This window comes from Prionailurus viverrinus, chromosome X (genome assembly GCF_022837055.1).
Source record: "Prionailurus viverrinus isolate Anna chromosome X, UM_Priviv_1.0, whole genome shotgun sequence".
Classification (NCBI taxonomy): Eukaryota; Metazoa; Chordata; class Mammalia; order Carnivora; family Felidae; genus Prionailurus; species Prionailurus viverrinus.
The window spans coordinates 117036403-117057184 of record NC_062579.1 but is presented as its reverse complement, the minus strand read 5'-3'; the positions used below and the strand labels follow the sequence as shown (position 1 = coordinate 117057184).

The 20782-nt window shown below is 45.9% G+C and overlaps 1 protein-coding gene across 1 annotated transcript in view; it reads left to right on the top strand.

Annotated features, from left to right (window-relative positions):
* The first annotated feature begins 449 nt into the window (after positions 1-449).
* The window catches only part of CD99L2 (CD99 molecule like 2), a 96866-nt gene continuing 76533 nt past the window's right edge, over positions 450-20782 (top strand). Inside the window, exon 1 of the mRNA XM_047843170.1 lies at positions 450-644. Within this exon, the coding sequence (XP_047699126.1) occupies positions 578-644 (67 nt within the window). The 5' untranslated portion in view covers positions 450-577. The remainder of the gene's footprint in view (positions 645-20782) is intronic.

Sequence of the window (20782 nt, the reverse complement as noted above, 5' to 3'; positions counted from 1 at the left end):
GAGTCTGGCGCGCGGAATGGAAATCACTGCACACCCCGGCCGCCCGCGCCTCTGGCTCTTCTGCCACTGTTGACACTCCGGACCCGCAGGCTCACCTCTCGAGGACTGGGCGGGGGTGGGGTGGGGATGGGGAGGCCTTTCGGGCAACCAGCAACGCGCTGGCTCTCGCCGCAACCCGGGCGGACCCACCCGCCGGGTGCCCACCCGCCACTGCCTCGCTCACCAGCCGGCACCCAGGGTGAGGGCCCGCCCTCAGACTGCGGCCCCGCCCCTCGCGCGGCGGCCCCGCCCCCCGAGACTGCAGGCTGGCCCCGCCCCTCGCGCCACAGTCGCAGCCCCGCCCCGCCGCACCTGGCCCCAGCCCGGCGCGCCCCCCAGCGCCAGCGCTCGCACGCGCTCCTCCTCCGCCCTCCCGGGGGTGTGCGGCGCGCACCGGCTCTGGGCGGGGCCCTGCAGTGGCGGCGGGGCTCCTCCTCCTGCTGCTCCTCCTCCTCGCTCCCAGCGCCTCCCCGACGTCCCCCTCGGGCGCTCTCGCGCTAACAGAGCTCTTCCGGGGCCCCTCTGCCCGCTTCCAGCCATGGTGCTCTGGCGCTCGGCGTTCTTCATCTGCCTCGCTTTCTCCTTGGCCACTCTGGTCCAGAGAGGTAAGGCGGGCGGGGGGCGCGCGGGGACCCCGCCCTGTGGGCCCGCGGGGCGGGGGCTCGGCGCCCCGCGGCCCCGTGGTGCGCATGAGCGGCCCGGCCCCCACCTCGCAGGCCTGCGGCGGAGGCTGCGGGCGGGTGGGCGGGGCAGTGGGGGTGCGAGCCCCGGGCCCGGGGGGACTGACCTTGCCGCGATCCAGGTGGTCGGAGAGGAGGGACCGGGACACCTCTGGGTGCTGGGCTAGAAACAGCGGGTTAATCCTCCCTTAAAATCCTGAAAGAGGTGTCACCGCCGGTGACAACAGCTGTCCCCAGGAGATTGCTTTTGGGAAAACCTTGAAGAGAGCACACTCATTCCCTTGAGCGGGGCTTCTCAAAATGTGTTTTGAGGCCACCTGCAGCAAAAGCACCCAGGGAGCTTCCTGGGCGAATTCCTACACCCTTTTGTCAGGATATTTGCGGGGACGGGATGGGGGGGCAGCGATGTGTAGGTCTAACTAGCTCCCCAGATGCTTCTGGTGCCCGCCCCAGTTTTCTAGCCATTGGCGACTTTTGCCAAGGAGATAGAGAGAAATGCTGCGGAATCAAAAGAGCAAGTGTCCTAGAGCCGCACTACTCCAAGTGTGGTCCAAGGGCCCTCGTAGGCATCACCTGGGACTTGTTGGGAATGCAGCATCTCAGGGCCCGCCCCTGACTTAGTGAGTGATTCTGCGTTTTAACTAGATCCCCGTGTTGTTCGCAGGCATATTTGAGAAGCATCTTAGAATAAATGCAGTGTGTGGTTAAAAATAGGACCTCCAACGTGTACAGACAGAATCTTCTTACACTTATTTATATCCCATCTCCACATCAGAAAAAGGTTTGAGGAAAACACTGCAATTAAGTAGAGTTGGGCTCTGAGCTTCCTGACAAGGAAGGCAAATTCAGCTAGTGAAAAACATGAGCTCAGCAAAAACAAAACTTTGTCCTTGTACTGAGTGCTAGTGAGATTTATGTTACACACGAGGAACACTGGAAAACAGTAGACAGTCTAAGGTAGTTTTACAAAAGATGCAGAAATATTTCTCATGTGGGCAGCCATCCTGGACCTGATACAAGAAGAGCCATTCAACATTCTACAAAGGTGTCAGGCTCTGTTCCAGACACCGATGATGCAGCAGTGAATCAAACTAAGACTGCCTTCCTGGAGCTAACGTCCTGGTGTGGGGAGAAAACAAGCATAGACATCACAATCTACATAATATATTGTTAGTGCTGTGAAGGAAAATAAAGCAAGTTACAGGGTTGTTGCATTTTCTGTTTCATTTTTCTTCTTCGGGTTAACATTTTAATTTTTTATGATGCATTTGTGGGAAAAAGTGTAATCGCTTGATTGACTTTTGTTGGTATGGAATGTTTGAAAGTGCATGCACAGAAAAATTAGAAAAATGATATTTCCTTCAAGGCTATATTCTTCAACATGGTATGCACACTGAGAGGAGGAATAGAAATGAACAGGTCTCAGATTTTCACCATGATGTGTCATACTAGGTGATTTAGGAGGTGCTGGAGGAGTCTGCGAACCATTGCAACCATTTTACAGGTGAAAGTGGCACAGAGAAATGTGAGGTAACTTGCCTCAGGTGGCAGAGCTAAGATTTGACCCCAGGCTTGTCTGATGCCACAGTCCTTGCTTATAAGCACCTGGAGGGTGCCCTCCTGCCTTGGGAAAGTTTTCTGAATTTCACTTGGTTTGCTCGGCCTTGTTAGGCCTAACAATGGCGTTTTGAGGGGACCGGGAGTATGTCACTCTCAGATCTGTGGCCCTGCCACCAGCTACCACCTCCTGAGTGCTTGCTGTGTGCCAGGCACCTCACATATCTTGTTTTCAGTTGCCCCAACAATTTTGTAGGAAGGCATTACTTTGCCCTTCAGGCTCTGGCAAGTTGAGACAGACTGTATTTTAGTAGTTCTGAAAAATCCTCTGAGGACAAATATGTTGCCTGTATGCACCTACAGAAATGGGAAGCTGATCTTTTGTGGGGGAAGAATCACAGTGGTACAGGAGGGGAGTAATGATCACGAAGGTTCCATTTCCCCACATGCCTTCCACTCACCAGGCCCTTGGTGCCTCACTACATGTTTACCCCTCATAACCACCCTGAAAGTTTTGACAGTATGACCCCTCTCGCCTTCTTGTGTCCATAACGGCCATTTGTATATGGCCTTGAAAAGTAACTCACTGGTAACCCATTTCTCAGATGAAAAATGAGTGGCCCAGTGAGGTTTAGGACTTAAACTCAGGTTTGTCTGAATAACGAAAGCAGGGGTCATGAACGTAGGTGACCTCTCTGCCTCGGTTTCCCCATTTGTAAAATGGGGATAACCACAGCATCCACATCAAGGGATTGTTAGCAGGATTGAATGAATACAGATGGATAAAGTGCTTAGCACAGTGTGTGGCTCCCAGCGAGCTGTTAGTAATTCTTACGTTGCCTAAAACATTCCAAGCCACGGTTTAAAAATACGCAGTACAAACCTTGAAAATATTAAGCTAAGTGAGAGAAGCCAGACACAAAAGCCCACATATTGTATTGTCCATTTATATGAAAGGTCCAGAGTTGGAAAATCCATAGAGACAAAAAGTACATGACTGGTTGCCAGAGGCTTTTGGGGGGTGATTGGGGAATGGAGGAGTCACTGCTTCATAGGTGCAGTTTCCTTTTGGGGTGATGAAAATGTTCTGGAACTAGATAGAGGTGATGGTTGCACAGCCTTGTGAATGCACTAAGAGCCATCAAATTGCACACTTTTAAAGGTTGAGTTGTATGGTGCGTGAATTATATCACCGTTAAAATTTTTTTTAATATAAAAAAATTTTATATGTCCATTTAAAAAAATTCACTGTAGTCCAAGCAGAACAAATGAGAGTGATGGCAGCCTGTGACCCCTGGGACTTGGTCACATAGGGGAGAGAGGAGAGCAATGGTCTCCAAGTGCTGGTGGTATTGGGATGCTAGGCTGGGATCGAGGCAGAAGCCCTGTGGGCCTACTTGGGATGGGATATTGGGTATGAGCCAGACAGGCCACAGGGGCATGTGCTGGGTTGGCCAGATCTGCCCAATCCCTCCAGCCTCCATCCCTGACTTTCCTGGGTTCTTCCAGCACTTGGTGTTGGTGCTTTTCCTGCTGTGTGCCCACTCCTACTCTTTGCACCTGGCATGTCCTCGTCTGCTGCTCTGGGTGGGCTTGGGGAGGCCTGGCTGCAGGGGGTCCTGTCTGCCAACCCAGACTTGGCTCTCCCTGAGTCTTACAAGTCCACTGATTAGCCGATCTCGGTTTGCATGTAAAAGGTTAAAAAGTCACCGTAAACGTCTAACCAAAACTTGTGGGCAGTACTTGAAAGAAGGGAGATGATCCACATGAGGGTGAGTGGGAAGCTGTGCTGGGTTCCCGCAGATAGCCAAGCCCTAATCCCTGGCACCTGTGACTGTTAGGGTACGTGTAAAGAGGAATTAAGGTAGCTAATCAGCTGGCCTTAAATAAGATTCTCCTGTGTTATCCTGGCCAATTGAGGGACAAGGGTCCTTTAAAGATGGAAGGTGGAGGTAAAGGAGTGAGAACGGTGTGATGTGAGAGAGATTTGGCCCAAAGATGGAGGGCCACAAGCCAAGGAATGCACACACAACCTCTAGAAGCTGAAAAGGGGGACAGACTCTCCCCAAGAGCTTCCAGAAGGAACAGAACCCCGCTGACACCTTGCTTTTAGCACAGTGAGACCTGTGTTGGACTTCTGACCTCTAGAACCGTAAGATTAAAGAAATGAAGTGTGTGTTTGAAATCTTTCAGAATTTGTTGTAGCCGCAAGAGCAAACTAATAGAACAGCTAAGGGGTAGATAATAGCTTCCTCTTCATTCCTTGAAAAAACTAGCTTGTGCCGTCTCCTTACATTGTTTTGGTTTTGCTATCTTAAACCAATTCCCAATATGCTCTGAGTTCAGGAGTTTAAATGTGCAGAAAATTGGATTGCAGTGATGTTCTTGGTGTGGAAATGGGCGTTTAGAAGCACCTCTGAGGGCCCTGGGAGACTGCTACATCCTTTTTGCCTGGGTTTGATTTTTTAGAGCTACTTCACAAGGAAATTGGAGCTGGTGCCTACTGTGCCCCCGCCCAGAGGCCTTTTCCTTCTCTTCCCCCGCCCCCCCGAGTCCTGATGGCTGCTTGACGCAGTGCTCTCTGTGGCCCAGCAGACAGATCGAGGGGTTTGGATCTGTCCGGCTGCACCTGCCCCTTTGCTGAGGAGGAAGGATGTGCGGCCCCACCGGTGTCCTGGCTTCAGCTGATTGTGTGGTTCCCACTCTCCCCAAGCCGGTGGGGGAAGAGAACCAGAGCAGGAATGGGGCCCGGGGGTGGTCCTAGACCTCAACTCGAGCTTCAACCCACTTTGAGCTCTGTTTTTATGAGTTTTTGGTCCAGGGCTGCTCATAAGATGTCACGGGGCCTCTGCAGCTTTAGACCAACAAACACACTTGGAAAACTGTGGTTGAATTCCACAGAGAGTGGTGCTCAGGGAACATCTGTTTACTGGGGGGCTAGACAACATCTGGCTGGCAATGCCAGGTGGTTCGTTTGGGATTACTTTCCAAATTAGAGACGGTACCCTCAGCAGGAAATACTGTTGCAGTGCGGAATTCACTGCCACCAAAATAGTGCCCCGGCACAGACTGGGCTCATTTTGACATTCTTCTTTTTATTTTTATTGCTGCTTCAGCTAGCCTGGGATGACGGAATTAACACACAGCCTGCATTCCAGCGTGGCCCCCGCCATTTGCTGGCAACAGTTGCCTTATCTGCACCAAGAGGCTGCTGATGTCTGCTTTGTTGGCCTCACAGAATTGTTGGAGTAGCCAGTTAATTGCTAATGCAAATGGGTGGTGTGTTAGGTTCCCTAGATGGGCCAAGAAGGTGAAGAGGCCACCTTCCTAAGGCGGTTCCAGTGAGAATTCGGGCACTCGTGTTTACAAAAGCCTTTACTTGGCCTGCACGAAAACGCTCCTGAGTTGGTGAGCTGGGCTCAGAGTCCGAATGAGCAGGAGCGGCTCTAATTTAGTTGCTCTTTATAGCCCTTTCACTCCCTGTGGAGTTCTGGGCTCCTCTGCAGGAGCGATCCCTTTTTTTACCTTTCATCATTCATTCATTTGGCTCCTCTCTCTGGCTCAAAAAATGCAAGAATCCACAGTAGTGCTTAAAAAGAAACAAAAACTGCGTTTTAATCTTTTATTCATCACATACTCTATACCATGTGGACTTGTAGTTTGGGGGCTCCCATTAGTTTCTTCCCACCTCTCCCCTGAAACTGCTCCTGGCCAGGGTCAGCGATGGCTTCCTGTTGGGGGAAACGGGACATCTGAGGGACATCTGCCACCCTCTGGTCACCCCTGCACACACTGGAAGCACTTTCTCCCAGGCTTCGCGCCTCTCTGACCTCAGGTGCTTCCAGGCTTAAAATTAAATTCCGTCTGCATACTTCTGAGTCTTCAGTTTCTATCCCCAGCCCTGAGAGCTCTTTACCTCTAGTCTCCTACATTCAGCATCCCCACAGCTGCAGGGTCCCTGCTAGTGGTCACGTTCTTGAAATCAATCCTTCCAGTTCAGTTCTCCCCACCCACCCACCAGATCCTGGCCCTTCCCCCAGGGTCTCTGGAACTCCCATCCTCCCCATAATCTGGTAACCACAGGGTTCATGCCCTGTGCAGCTGTGGTAAATTATTTTGATGCTTACCCCTGCTAATAGGCATCTCAGAAGGACCCTGTGCCATCCTGAACTTCTGCTTGTCCCCTCCAGACCTGCTTCTCCCACCTGAGTACCTGCACCCTGTCCTGCCGGCAGCGGCTGTGGCCACTCCTCCGGGCGGCTCATTCTTTCACACCCCACATCTGATTGGTCCACAGACTGCCCTCCGAATCCTTCAGATTCCCCCCTCCTCCCCCCCCCCCTTCCTCTCCTGGTGGGGTCACCAGTGCCCCTCTTTGTGGGGCCCTGGCAGTGACCTCCCAAGTGGTATCCCAGAGTCCACTCCTGCCCCCTACAGTTCAGTCTCCACACAGCAGCCAGGTGATCTTTCAGAAACCTAAGGTATCCTGTCCCTCTGCCCAGAACTTCCAATGGCTTTGAATTATAATGAAAACCAAATGCAAACCCTTACTGAGGCCTACAAGACCCAACAGAATGGGGCCTACTCATCCTCTGGCCTCCACTCCCCGCCCCCCCCCAAGTAGGCTAAGCACTCCCCTCTAGCTAGAAGGTCCTCCCGCAGATAGGTGTGACCTCACTTCCGGTCACATGCCCCTACCTTAGGCTGTCCCTGACCCCCTACCTGAAATAGCACCCCAATACCCTTCTATCCCAGCCTGCTTGGCTTGCTTTAAAGTCCTCATGCCCAGATATTTTCTGTCTGCTGTCTTGTCTCTGCCACCAGACTTTTGCTCCATGAGGGAAGGGACTTTGTTTTCATCTGCTTTGTCACCAGTATCTAGAACAATCCCTGGCACAGGGAGTGGGCAGGAAATGGATGGCAGGCTTAGATACAGCAATTCAACCTCTAATTAAAGTGCTCTTTACAAGATCTGGGCAGAGTTAAGGGAGGCCAACAAGGGCTGGTGAAGCAAACACGGGGAGTGATTTGCACCCTGGGCTTCAAGGGAAGGAGGGGTTCTGGCGTCCCCAGGTAGATAGGGCTGGGGGAGCTGGACAGGCCACCTGCAGGGCAAGAGCTCAGACAATAAACACGCAAGCATGCCCCCCATCCTTCCAGTCTTTGCTTCTGCATCCTGTGGCTCATCCCATGGGTCCTGAGCCGTGTCCCTGGGGGCACTGCAGCAAACTCTGGGTGATGCCACGGATATTTTTTCAATTTTGAGGAACATGCATCAATCGATGTCTGTCAGATACCACACAAACTGCCACCGTTGAATTGGTTGGAAGGAAGCACTTCCTAAACAGAGCTGTTAGGTATTTCTTTTGGTCGAGGGGGGATGTGGGGAAAACCACAGAGGGCAGGCCTGCACCTGCCCTCAAGGAACCTACAGAGCTGGGAGCAACTCTGCATAGTGACTGCCGCACGTGTCCTGGCTCCAGACCACTTGTTCACGCGGTAGCAGGTAAGGCCTCCCTTGCGCTCTGACTTCTGGTTGGGTTCAGCCCTTTGGGTCTCTTAATGTCTCTGTGGCTTCCTCACACTGAGAAGTGCCCATCCACTCATCAGCTGATGGACATTTGGGCTGTTTCTACCCTTTGACTGTCGAGCACAGTGTGGTCATGAACATCGGCGTATAAGTCTTTGACCACCTCTTCACAGTTCTGCAGGGCACATATCTAGCGCACGGCCTCGGAAGCCACACGGCGTCCCTTCTCTAACTTCTGGTTCTTTATGAACTAATTGCCATCATGCATCTTATGGTTGATAGCTGTGCTTTCACCTCTTCCCTTGATGCCACGCTGCTGTCATCGGCTCTCAGGGTGTTTCTCCAGTGAGGGTGTTGGACTAGCTGGCTCTGAGGGTCGTTCCTGTGCTGATGTTCTATGAGCTTCACTTGGCCCTATTTGCACAGGCTCCCTCCATGAGAGGGCGAGCACAGTACCCAGCATGCGGCCCCCTTGGAAGCGCCTGCACAGTGGGAGTTTCAAGGGCTTTGGATTATCTTATTAACGTAAGGCAGCTGGGCATTTGTTCTTCTCCCCCTCTATTTCTACTTGAGAAAGAGTCACAAAGGGTTGAGTACTTTCTGTCCTGGGTAGAGGCTGTTGAGCTGAGTTTCTCTCCCAGGGCACTATTGACATTTGGAGAGGGATCATTAGGATATTTAGCATTCACCCCCGGCTTCTACCCATTAGATGTCAGTAGCACCCCGACCCACCCTGAGTCTTGCCAACCCCAAAATGATTCCAGACATCGCCCAGTGTCCCCAGTGGGCAGAACTGTCCCAGGTTGAGACCCACGGCTGTAGAGACAGACATGTTGTTTGTAATTTCAGCCTCTGTTTTCAGTATTCCTCGTGAGTCCCTAAAGTTTTCTGTCCTTGTGTTGCCTGCAGATAGACATGTGGGTGTAAGTCCGATCACACCCAATCTGGCTTGGTATCCGCTCGAGCTGACGCTAGGCTTCTTGGCTAGCTTTGAGCTCATCCTAGTCTGATCAGGTACATCCCCAGTCTCTTCAGGTAGTCATTTTCTGCGTAGATTTCCACAGATGGCTCATCCCATCTAGTTTGTGTTCATCCTTATTAGTTTCACTTTTAGATGGTGACCTTGTCTCTTTAAATACCATTGACGATTTTCTGAGAACCAGTGGAGAAAAATTGAACAGAAAAATGAACCGAAGACTTGACCAGGCAATTCATAGGAGAGGAAATCAAATAGGACAACAAGCATATGAAAAGATATTTAACCTCATTAGTAATCAGAGCTGCAAATTAAACTGTAATAAGATAAAATTACCTACCCTCCAGCAGGCTAAAAATTATAATAAAGCCTGACGATACCAGGTGCTTACATGGTTACAAGAGTAATATGCATTCTTTGTGGTAAACTTGGAAAGTGTAGAGAAAATCCAAATCCCGTAACCCAGGTTTAAGCAGTGTTACTGTATTGGAATATAGTATTTCAGTAATATTTATTATGCAGAAATATATATTGCACCTTATTGGTGTCAAACTGTGCATATAGCTTTGACCTTTGTTGTGAAATCTAATATAGATCCAGAAAAGTGAGCAAGGCCTTTAACAAGTATAAAGTGAAAATGTGTCCTCACCATGCAGATTGAGAAACAGAATGTTGACAATACCCCCGTAGACATTCGCAAGCCCCCTCGTGATACCAGGCCCCTCTCCCCTACCATCTGATTTTTGTGGAGTCATTTTATTTTCTACTTCTACCACCTGTGTATGTGGCCCTAAATAATATGGTGTAGTTTGGCCTGCATTTTAACGTTATAGAAATGGAATTGCACTGGATGTACGTTTTTGTGTTTTGCTTTGTCCCCCAACATGGCTAATGATCTGTTGTGTGTGTTTGTAGTTCATTCATTTTCATTGCTATGTATTTTTCTGCTGTTTGAATATACTGTAAGTTTTTGTAATGCGTTATCTTATTGACATATATGGAGATAATTTCCAGTTTTTGACTGCTTCAAGCAGTGCTGTGCCATGACCATTCTTCTGCAGATGGGCACAAGTTTCTCTGGGAAAGGAGTTCTCAACCTGTGGTCTGGGGACCTTTGGAAAGCCCATGAGACAATTTCAGCTTGAATTGCTAATATTATAAGTATCAGTGGATATACCTCAAGCACAAGATCTCTGACATTCTCAATTGGTTAGTATTGGAGTCATAAGGCCAAAATTTTGAAAATTGCTCTTCTAGGGTTATACTTAGTCGCATTTCTGGGTTAAACGGTGTTTGTAATTTCAGTCTTAACAGGTGTTGCTGCACAGTCTTCCAAAGTGTTTTTATGGGTTTATCTTCCTATCAGCAGCGTATAAGCATTTCTTTTGTACCACAACCTCACAACTTGAGTATTACGTTAGCTGCTGGTAGGGTTATACTTTTATATTGTTATGGTTGGTTTTGTATCTCTCCGCTTACTCATGAGGTTGAGCATCTTTGCATATATTGTCCAATTTGATTTCTTCTTTTATGCATTGCCTGGTCAAGTCTTGGTTCATTTTTCTATTTTTTTAAATTAATTTATATATTTTTAATTTACATCCAAGTTAGTTAACATATAGTGTAATACTGATTTCAGGAGTAGATTTTTAGTGCTTCATCACTTACATATGACACCCAGCGCTCATCCCAACAAGTGTCCTCCTTAATGCCTCTCGCCCATTTAGCCCATCCCCCCACCAAACCTCCTCCAGCAACCCTCAGTTTGTTCTCCGTATTTAAGAGTCTCTTATGGTTTTCCCCCCTCCCTGTTTTTATATTCTTTTGGCTTCCCTTCCCTTATGTTCATCTGTTTTGCATCTTAAATTCCACATATGAGTGAAGTCATACGATATTTGTCTTTCTCTAATTTCACTTAGCATAATACACTCTAGTTCCAACCACATTGTTGCAAATGGCAAGATTTCCTTCTCTTTGATTTCTGAGTAATATCCCATTGTGGATACACACACACACACACACACACACACCCCATATCTTCTTTACCCATTCAACTGTCAGTGGACATTTGGGCTCTTTCCATACTTTGGCTATTGTCAGTAGTGCTGCTATAAACATTGCGGTGCACGTGCCTCTTCAAAACAGCACACCTGTATCCTTTGGATAAATACCTAATCATACACCCTTGGTTGTAAGGTAGTTTATTTTTAATTTTTTGAGGAACCTCCATACTATTTTTCAGCGTGCCTGCAACAGTTTGCATTTCCACCAACAGTGCAAGAAGGTTCCTCTTTCTCCGCATCCTCACCAATATGTGTTGTTGCCAGGGTTGTTAATGTTAGCCATTCTGAGAGGTGTGACATGGTAGCTCATTGTGGTTTTCATTGGCATTTCCATGATGATTGATGTTGAGCCTTTTTTCACGTGTCTGTTATCATCTGGATGTCTTTGGAAAAGTGTCTATTGTCTTTTATCCATTTCTTCACTGGATTATTTGTTTTTTAGGTGTGGAGTTTGATAACTTCTTTATAGATTTTTGGATACTAACCCTTTTTCTGATATGTCATTTGCAAATATCTTCTCCCGATCTGTTGGTTGTCTTTTAGTTTTGCTGATTGTTTGCTTCACTGTGCAGAAGCTTTTTATCTTGATTAGGTCCCAATAGTTCATTTTGCTTCTGTTTCCTTTGCCTCTGGAGACATGTCAAGTAAGAAGTTGCTGCAACCGAGGTCAGAGAGGTTGTTGCCTGTTTTCTCCTCTAGGATTTTGATGGCTTTGTCTTACCTTTAGGTCTTTCATCCATTATGAGTTTATTTTTGTGTATGGGGTAAGAAAGTGGTCCAGGTTCATTTTTCGCTGTTCAGTTTTCCCAGCACCACTTGCTGAAGGACTGTCTTTATTCCATTGGATATTCTTTCCTGCTTTGTCAAAGATGAGTTGGCCATATATCTGTGGGTGCGTTTCTGGGTTCTCTATTCTGTTCCATTGATCTGAGTGTCTGTTTTTGTGCCAGCACCATACTGTCTTGATGATTACAGCTTTGTAATACAGCTTAAAGTCCAGGATTGTGATGCCTCCTGCTTTGGTTTTCTTTTTCAAGAGTGCTTTGGCTATTTGGGGTCTTTTCTGGTGCCATACAAATTTTAGGATTGTTTGCTCTAGCTCTGTGAATAATGCTGGTGTTATTTTGATAGGGATTGCATTGAATATGTACATTGCTTTCGGTAGTATTGACATTTTAACAATATTTGTTCTTCCTATCCAGGAGCATGGAATCTTTCCATTTTTTGGTGTCGTCTTCAATTTCTTTCATAAGCTTTCTATAGTTTTCAATGTATAGATTTTTCACCTCTTTGGTTAGGTTTATTCCTAGGTATCTTATGGGTTTTGGTACAGTTGTAAATGGGGGATTGATTCCTTAATTTCTCTCTCTGCTGCTTCATTATTGGTGTGTAGAAATGCAACAGATTTCTGTATGTTGATTTTATTTTATTTTTTAATTTTTTTTTCAACGTTTATTTATTTTTGGGACAGAGAGAGACAGAGCATGAACGGGGGAGGGGCAGAGAGAGAGGGAGACACAGAATCAGAAACAGGCTCCAGGCTCTGAGCCATCAGCCCTGAGCCTGATGCGGGGCTCGAACTGCGGGACCGCGAGATCGTGACCTGGCTGAAGTCGGACGCTTAACCGACTGCGCCACCCAGGCGCCCCTCTGTATGTTGATTTTATATCCTGTGACTTTGCTGAATTCATGGATCAGTTCTAGCAATTTTTTGGTGGAGTCTTTTGGGTTTTTCACGTTAGAGTATCATGTCATCTGTGAAGAGTGAGAGTTTTACTTCCTCCTTGCCAATTTGGATGCCTTTTATTCCTTTGTGTTGTCCGATTGCTGAGGCTAGGACTTCCAACACTGTGTTGAATAACATTGGTGAGAGTGGACATCCTTGTCGTGTTCCTGACCTTAGGGGGAAAGCCCTCAGTTTTTCCCTATTGAGAATGATATTAGCAGTGGGTATTTTGTATATGGCTTTTATGATCTTGAGGTATGATTCTTCTACCCCTACTTTCTTGAGGGTTTTTATCAAGAAAGGATGCTCTGTTTTGTCAAGTGTGTTCTCTGCATCTATTGAGAGGATCATGTGGTTCTTATTCTTTATTAATGTGATGTATCACATTGATTGATTTGCAGATATTGAACTGGCCCAGCATCCTAGGAATAAATCCCACTTGATCGTGGTGAATAATTCTTTTAATGTATTGTTGGATCCGATTGGCAAGTATCTTGTTGAGAATTTTTGCATCCATATTCATCAGGGAAATTGGTCTGTAGTTCTCCTTTTTAGTGGGATCTTTGGTTTTGGAATCAAGATAATGCTGGCTTCATAGAATGAGATGGGAAGTTTTCCTTCCATTTCTATTTCTTTGGAACAGCTTCAAAACAATAGGTGTTAACTGTTTTTTTTATTAAAAATTTTTTTAATGTTTATTACTGAGGGACAGAGACAGAGCATGAGTACGGGAGGGGCAGAGAGGTGGAGACACAGAATCTGAAGCAGGCCCCAGGCTCTGAGCTGTCAGCACAAAGCCTGACGCAGGGCTCTAACTCACAAACCGCGAGACCATGACCTGAGCCAAAGTCGGACGCCCAACCAACTGAGCCACCTAGGCGCCCCTGTTAACTCTTCTTTAAATGTTTGGTAGAATTCCCCTGGAAAGCCATCCAGCCCTGACTCTTGTTTTGGGGAGATTTTTGATTACTGATTCAATTTCTTCACTGGTTATGGGTCTATTCAAATTTTCGACTTCCTTAAGCCATACAGAGAAAGACAGATACCATATGTTTTCACTCTTATGTGGATCCTGAGAAACTTAACAGAAACCCATGGGGGAGGGGAAGGAAAAAAAAAAAAAGAAGAGGTTAGAGTGGGAGAGAGCCAAAGCATAAGAGACTCTTAAAAACTGAAAACAAACTGAGGGTTGATGGGGGGGTGGGAGATGGGTATTGAGGAGGGCACCTTTTGGGATGAGCACTGGGTGTTGTATGGAAACCAATTTGACAATAAATTTCATATATTAAAATAAAAACAACTTCTATTTCTTCATGTTTCAGTTCTGGTAGTTTATATGTATCTAGGAATTTGTCCATTTCCTCCAGATTGCCCAATTTGTTGGCATATAATTGCTCATAATATTCTCCTATTATTGTTTCTATTTCTGTGCTGTTGGTTGTGATCTGTCCTCTTTCATTCGTGATTTTATTTATTTGGATCCTTTCCTTTGTTTTTTGATCAGTCTGGCTAGGGGTTTATTAATTTTGTTAGTTCTTTCAAAGAACCAGCTCCTGGTTTCATTGATCTGTTCTAATGTTTTTTTGATTTAGATATCAGTGAGTTCTGCTCTAATCTTTATTATTTCCCATCTTCTCCTGGTTTGGGGCTTTATTTGCTGTTCTTTTTCCAGCTCTTTATGGTGTAGGGTTAGGTTGTGTATCTGAGACCTTCCTTCCTTTTTTAGGAAGGCCTGGAATCCTATATACTTCTCTCTTATGACCACCTTTGATGCATCCCAGATGTTTTGGACTGTGGTGTTATCATTTTCTTTTCTTTTTTTTCTTTTTCTTTTTTTTAATGTTTGTTTATTTTTGAGAGAGAGAGAGAGCGTGCATGCAAGTGGGGGAGGGGCAGAGAGAGGGGGAGACACAGAATTGGAAGCAGGCTCCAGGCTCTGGGCTGTCAGCACAGAGCCTGATGTGGGGCTCGAACTCACGAACCCACGAACTGTTAGATTATGTCCTGAGCCAAAGTTGGAAGCATAACCGACTGAGCCACCCAGGCACCTTTGGTGTTATCATTTTCATTGGCTTCTATGTACTTTTTAATTTCCTCTTTAATTTCTTGGTTTACCCATTCATTCTTTAGTAGGATGTTCTTTAATCTCCAAGTATTAATGGTCTTTCCAAATTTTTTCTTGTGTTTAATTTCGAGTTTCATAGCATTGTGGTCTGAAAATATGCACAGTATGATCTCAACCTTTTTGTACTTGTTGAGGGCTGATTTGTGTCCCAGTATGTAGGACCTGTTCTGGAGAATGTCCCATGTGTATTCAAAAAGAATGGGTATTCTGCTGCTTTAGGGCAAAATGTTCTGAATATATCTGTTAAGTCCATCTGGTTCAGTGTGTAGTTCAAAGCCATTGTTTCCTTGTTAATTTTCTGCTTGGGTGATCTGTCCATTGTTGTAAGTGGGGTGTTGAAGTCCCCTACTATTATGGTATTATTATCAATGAGTTTATGTTTGTGATTGATTTATATATTTGGGTGAACCACGTTGGGGGTATAAATGTTTGCAATCAGTAGATAAGGGGTCTATCCACCCAGAATGACAAAAGTCCCTCTTTCATTTCTTGTTACAGTCCTTATTTTAAAATCTAGTTGGTCTGATATGTGTACTCCAGCTTTCTTTTGGTTACCATTAGCATGGTAGATGATTCTCCATTGCCTTACTTTGAATCTGAAGGTGTCTTTAGGTCTAAAATGGGTCTCTTGTAAGCAGCATATAGATGGGTCTTGTCTTCTTATCCCTTCTGATACCCTGTGTCTTTTGATTGGAGCATTTAGTCCGTTGACATTTATTTAGAATGAGTACATGAAAGATACAAATTTATTGCCATTGTGTTGCCTGTAGAGTTGGGAATTTCTGGTGGTGTTCTCTGGTCCTTTCTAGTCTTTGTTGCTTTTGGTCTTTTTTGTTTTGTTTCATCTTTTCTCCCCTCAGAGAGTCCACCTTAAAATTTCTTGCAGGCCCAGTTTAGTGGTCACGAGCTTCTTTAGTTTTTGTTTGTTTGGGAAACTCTTTATCTCTCCTTCTGTTTTGAGTGATAGCCTTGCTGGATAAAGAATTCTTGGCTGTATATTTTTCCAGTTCAGCACATTGAATAACATATCCTGCCACTCCTTTCTGGCCTGCCAAGTTTCTGTGGATAGGTCTGCTGCAAACCTGATATGTCTTCCCTTATAGGTTAAGGATTTTTTTTCCCATGCTGCTTTCGTTATTATTTCCTTATCTGTGTATTTTGTGAATGATCTGCATTAATGATGGTTGTTTTTTGCTAAATCCAATGGGAATTCCCTGTGCTTCTTGGATTTTGATGTACATGTCTTTCCCCAGATTAGGAAAGTGCCCCTTTTTCTCTCTCTTCTTCTTCTGGGACTCCTATGATTCAGATGTTATTCCTTTTTAATAAGTCAGAGTTCTCTAATTCTTGTATCTTTTGCCTTAGTTTCCCTCTTTTTTCCTGCTTCATTATTCTCCCTAATTTTATCTTCCATATTGCTGATTTGTTGCTCTGCTTCATCCATCCATCCACTTACTCCCAGGCTCCGTTCAAGATCACATCTCCATTATAGCATTTCAATTTCATCCTGACTAGATTTTACTTCTTTTATCTCTACAGAAAGGGATTCTATGCTTTTTTCAACCACATCTAGTATTCTTAATTTTGTGGTTCTAAATTCTAGTTCAGACATCTTGCTTATATCTGTGTTGATTAAGCCCTTGGCTGTCATTTCTTCCTGTTCTTTCTTTTGGGGTGAATTCCTTTGTTTTGTCATTTTGAAGGAAGAAAAAGAATTAGTAAAATAAAAAATAAATTAAAAAATTAAAAACAACACAAAAAATCAAATAAGGGAAGCTAGATCCTAGGAGTGTTTTGGTCTGGTTGTTGAAAGAAGTTTGATAGAATAGAGGAAAAAAGGGAAAGAAAAGAAAGAAAAGAGAATAAAAAGAAAAAAATTAAAAAGTATATAATAAAATAGAATAAAATAAAATGAAATAGAAAAAAAATTTACAAAAAATGAACATAGTAAAAGGAATTAAAATTAAAAGAAAAATAAATTTTTGTTTCTATATCCCAGAAAAAGAATAGTAAAAAAAAAACTTAAAGACAGAAGCAAAAAAAAAAAAAATTGATTCATCCAACAGAATGAAACCCAAATGTAGTTACATCCAGTTTCCCCTAGAACTGAAACTATGAAGCCCTCTATAGTCTGTACACTAAGTGGGCAGAGAGACTTGTGCTGATCTTCTAGGGAATGTGCTTGGAGGGTGCAGTTGGGCAGGACTTGGTGTAACGGCTCTGTTCTCACTAGGTAGCACTGCTTAGCTTACTGGGGTGGATGGGTGTGGTGCACTTGCACGTGCGTGTGCCTGTGCCTGCACATGTGCAGGAGAGGTGGAAATGGCTTCACCCAGCTCCCTAGACTCTGGCACAGGAACTTTGGGCTCTCACCAACCTGCGATCAAGCACCCCTCTTTGTCTCAGGCTTCCATCCACTCCCTGCCTCTATCCTGTCTGTATCCAAGCCGTCAGCATGCCAGGAGGCTCTTCCCTCCAGAGTTTTATCTCAGATGGGGCTGTGTTTCCAAACCCCTCACTTCAGACACCCCTGCGGCTTGGACCTGCTTGGACCCACTGGGGAGGGTCTTGCTGAGCAGTGGCTGTGTGCCGGCTTGCCCCAGAGAATGGTCATGTGATTGCACTACAGCAGAGGTTCAGAGATTGTGGCCGGGTGCCAGATTGCCCCAGAAAAATTTCATGTGATCGCACAGCAACGAAGGTTCAGAGATCATGGCAAATCGCAACACACAGCCGGCGCCGGGTTTCACCGCACTCTGGTGTCTTTGTTCCAATACCAGCAAACGTGGCTGTTCTCTGGGGTTCACTGGGACCTTTGCCTGTGGAGAGGCCGTATAGCCTCTACCAAATGCTCTCCAAGCAGGGGAACTGCTTCTCCCCATGTGGCCCATAGACCTCTCAGACCCTGCTGCTGCGTGCTCCTGGGGATTCACCCTTCCTCCCCACCAGAGCACCACCAGCTACTGAGTTCTGGAATTTCTGACTCTGCGTTCCTCGTGCTCCTCTCTTTATAGAGTCCTAATGGTATTGAAACCCTCTCCTTTCTCCCCATCAGTGGTTTTGGGGGAACAGATTTCTTGCTCAGTGCCTTGTGAGAGTTTTCACTCTCTCTCTCTCCAGCTACTGTTGGGGGAGTTGTTTTCCTGCACTCTCCTGATGTGCCACACTCTCCCCTACTTTCTCTGTTCTCTCTTGGCAAAAACAGTTCCCTATCCTCCTTGGCTTTTCTCTCCCCCAGTTCCTCTCCACACTGCATACCTGCTGAGTTCTGTGGCTCAAGTTATACAGATTGTTGTGTTAATCGACAGATCCATTTCCTAGGTGTGCAAAATGGTTTGGTGCTGATCTAGCTACATTTCAGGGACAAGATGAGCTGAGAACTCGTGTGCTGATCCACCATCTTGAAAGAAAAAAACCCATTTTTCTGTTTTTATATTCTCATTTACAATGCTTTATTTTCTCTTGTGCTTGGCTATTCTTGGCTGTGTACTGCTCATTGTCCTTGAAATATATATGTGGGGATTCTTTGAAGGCTAGGATAAATGTGCCTTGTTCCAGAGATTTGTATTTGATTTTGTCAGGTGCTTTGGGATGCTATTCATCTTGGCTCACCTAAAACAGGTTCCTAAGCTTTCCCCCTTGTTTCTCCAGCACTAATGCAGCCTTCCTTGCAGCCCTCTGGAGGCCAAACTGGGAAAGGACAAGTTTGTTTCTGAGTCACCCTTATGTCAAGGGTGTAGGTCTTTAGGGTCCCGATTTAATGTTGGAAGAATTTGCTGTTAGATTTCCTCGATTTAGGTGGCATGGCCCCATGTTTCAGATCCTTTTGCCTGCCTTGGAAGGTTGTGGAAACAAGTTTATCCAGTTTGGCAAATGCCTTCAGGGCAGACAGCTGGATGTGCATGGGTTCCTAGTCTCCAGAAGGCAGGATGTCCTGCCTTCTGATAGGTTTTGTTGTGGTTGTTTTTACCATCTTGTCAGCTGTTCAGGGCTTTTAAGGGGATGTTCTTAAAATCAGCCCTTTTCGTCATTTGTAATTGGAAGGTCAGTCTGAATGATGTGTCCTGCCATTGCTAAAAACGCAAGTTGGGATACATAAATATCGTGTGTGTGTGTGTGTGTGTGTGTGTGTGTGTGTGTGTATCTTTATCCTGTTTATGTAACCTCATATTTTCTTAAGTAAAATTGTTTGGAATGCATGATTTTTGATGAATATTGCAGTGGACTCTAGGTCTTTGCTGTTATAAATTACATTTCAAAATCTTTGTTCATAATATTTGAGGATAATGGTACCTAATTACGGGGTGGCTAGGAGAGGTGGGAGCGAGAAGGTCTGAACCTTAGTGCTTAATTCATGCCAGTGATTGTAACTGTTGTTATCACCCGCGCATATGGAATGGCTTGAGGGGGCACGTGGAGCAGGCCTGCCTAACGGCCTCGGTGTTTTCTGTGAAGGGAAGACAAAGACAAGTCTTGTGCTGCGAGTGTGAGGAGCCAGCTAGAGAGTGAAGGTTGGAAGGAGCAATGCTGGAGGATGGAGGAAGCCGGTTAAGGAATTTTGGATTGCCCAGGCACCCTGAGGGCCTGGCTCGAGGAGCACACCTGGAGCCAGCATCTGTGCCCGTGCCAGTCAGCACGGGGATGCCAGGCCTGTTCCTGAAACCCGGCCCCAGCCCAGAATGCAGCAAGGCGAAGTCGGCTCCTTCCTTGAAGTGTTAAGTGCTGCTTGCACCTGTTGGTGCTGGGCTGGCCCAGATGACTCAGGCACTGGCTTTGCTTCAAGGAGCTCCCAATCCAGTGTGGCCAGAGGGTGACCTGTGGTAGAAAGGGAACCCGGCCACTGCCAGGCAGCTCCACTGTGCTCCATGAGTAGGAGGGAATGTGCTAGAAGTCGGGGGGGGGGGGGGGGGACAGACTCAAGCAAAGGGGCAGTGGCCAGGTAGCTTCAGCCTCAAAAGAGGAGGGAGGTCTGTCTGACAGTGAGGATGGTTTGTTTTGTTTTTGGTTTGTTGTTTGTTGTTGTTGTTGTTGTTGTTTGTTTGCTTTTTTGTTTTTTTTTTTTTTTTTTTTTTTTTTTTGGTGCAGCCACAATCCTCCCTTTAGCTGAGGAAACAGGCAGAAAATCACAACAGGACTTGCCCATGATCACGGAAGGGACCTTTGTATCTGCTGCCTCTGAAGTGCAGAAGCCTTTGTGTAACAGGTTGATTTCCCTTCCCCTCCTGCATATTAACATAATTCCATTTTTATATACTGCACAATTCAGTGGTTTTTAGTATATTCACAGAGTTGAACAACAATGACCACGCCAGAATTTTGGAATACGTTTTCACCCTGGAAAAAAAAAAAACATTCCCCACTCTCTAGCCCCACCCCCCTCCCCAGCCCTGGCCACCACTAAATCTCTTTTCAGTCTGTATGGATTTGCTGGTTCTCAACATTCCAAACAAACAGTCACATGGTATTTCTCCTCTCGTGACTGGCATCTTTCATTTAGCACCATGTTGGCAAGATGCATCTGTGTTCTAGCACGTATCTGTACTTAATGCCTTTTGATGGCCAAATAGTATTCCATTGTGTGGGCATAGTATTTTATTTATCCATTGGTTATTACAGACATTTGGGTTTCTACTTCTTGTCTGCTATGAATACTGCTATAAACATTTGCGTACATGTTATTGTGTGGACTTAAGTTTTCAATTCTCTTCAGTGGAATTGCTAGGTCACATTGTAACAGTATATTTAACTTTTTAAGGAACTGTTGGGCTGCTTTTCAAAGCCGCTGTATCATTTTACATTCCCACCAGCAGTATATGACGGTTCCAATTTGTCCACATTCTTACCAACTCTTTTATTTCTGTTTTTTGTTTTTTAGGAAAAACCCTAATGAGTGTGCAGTAGTGTTTCATTGTGGCTTTGGTTTGCATTTCCCTAATGACTCATGAAGCTGAGCATCCTTTCACGTGATTATTGGATCATGTCCTTGAGTGACAGTCTGTCCAGTGCAAAGGGCATTAAACTGGGGGCCAGGAGACCCAGAGCTATCCCTAACCCTACCCCAGCTCACAGTGGGTGCTTCACATTGT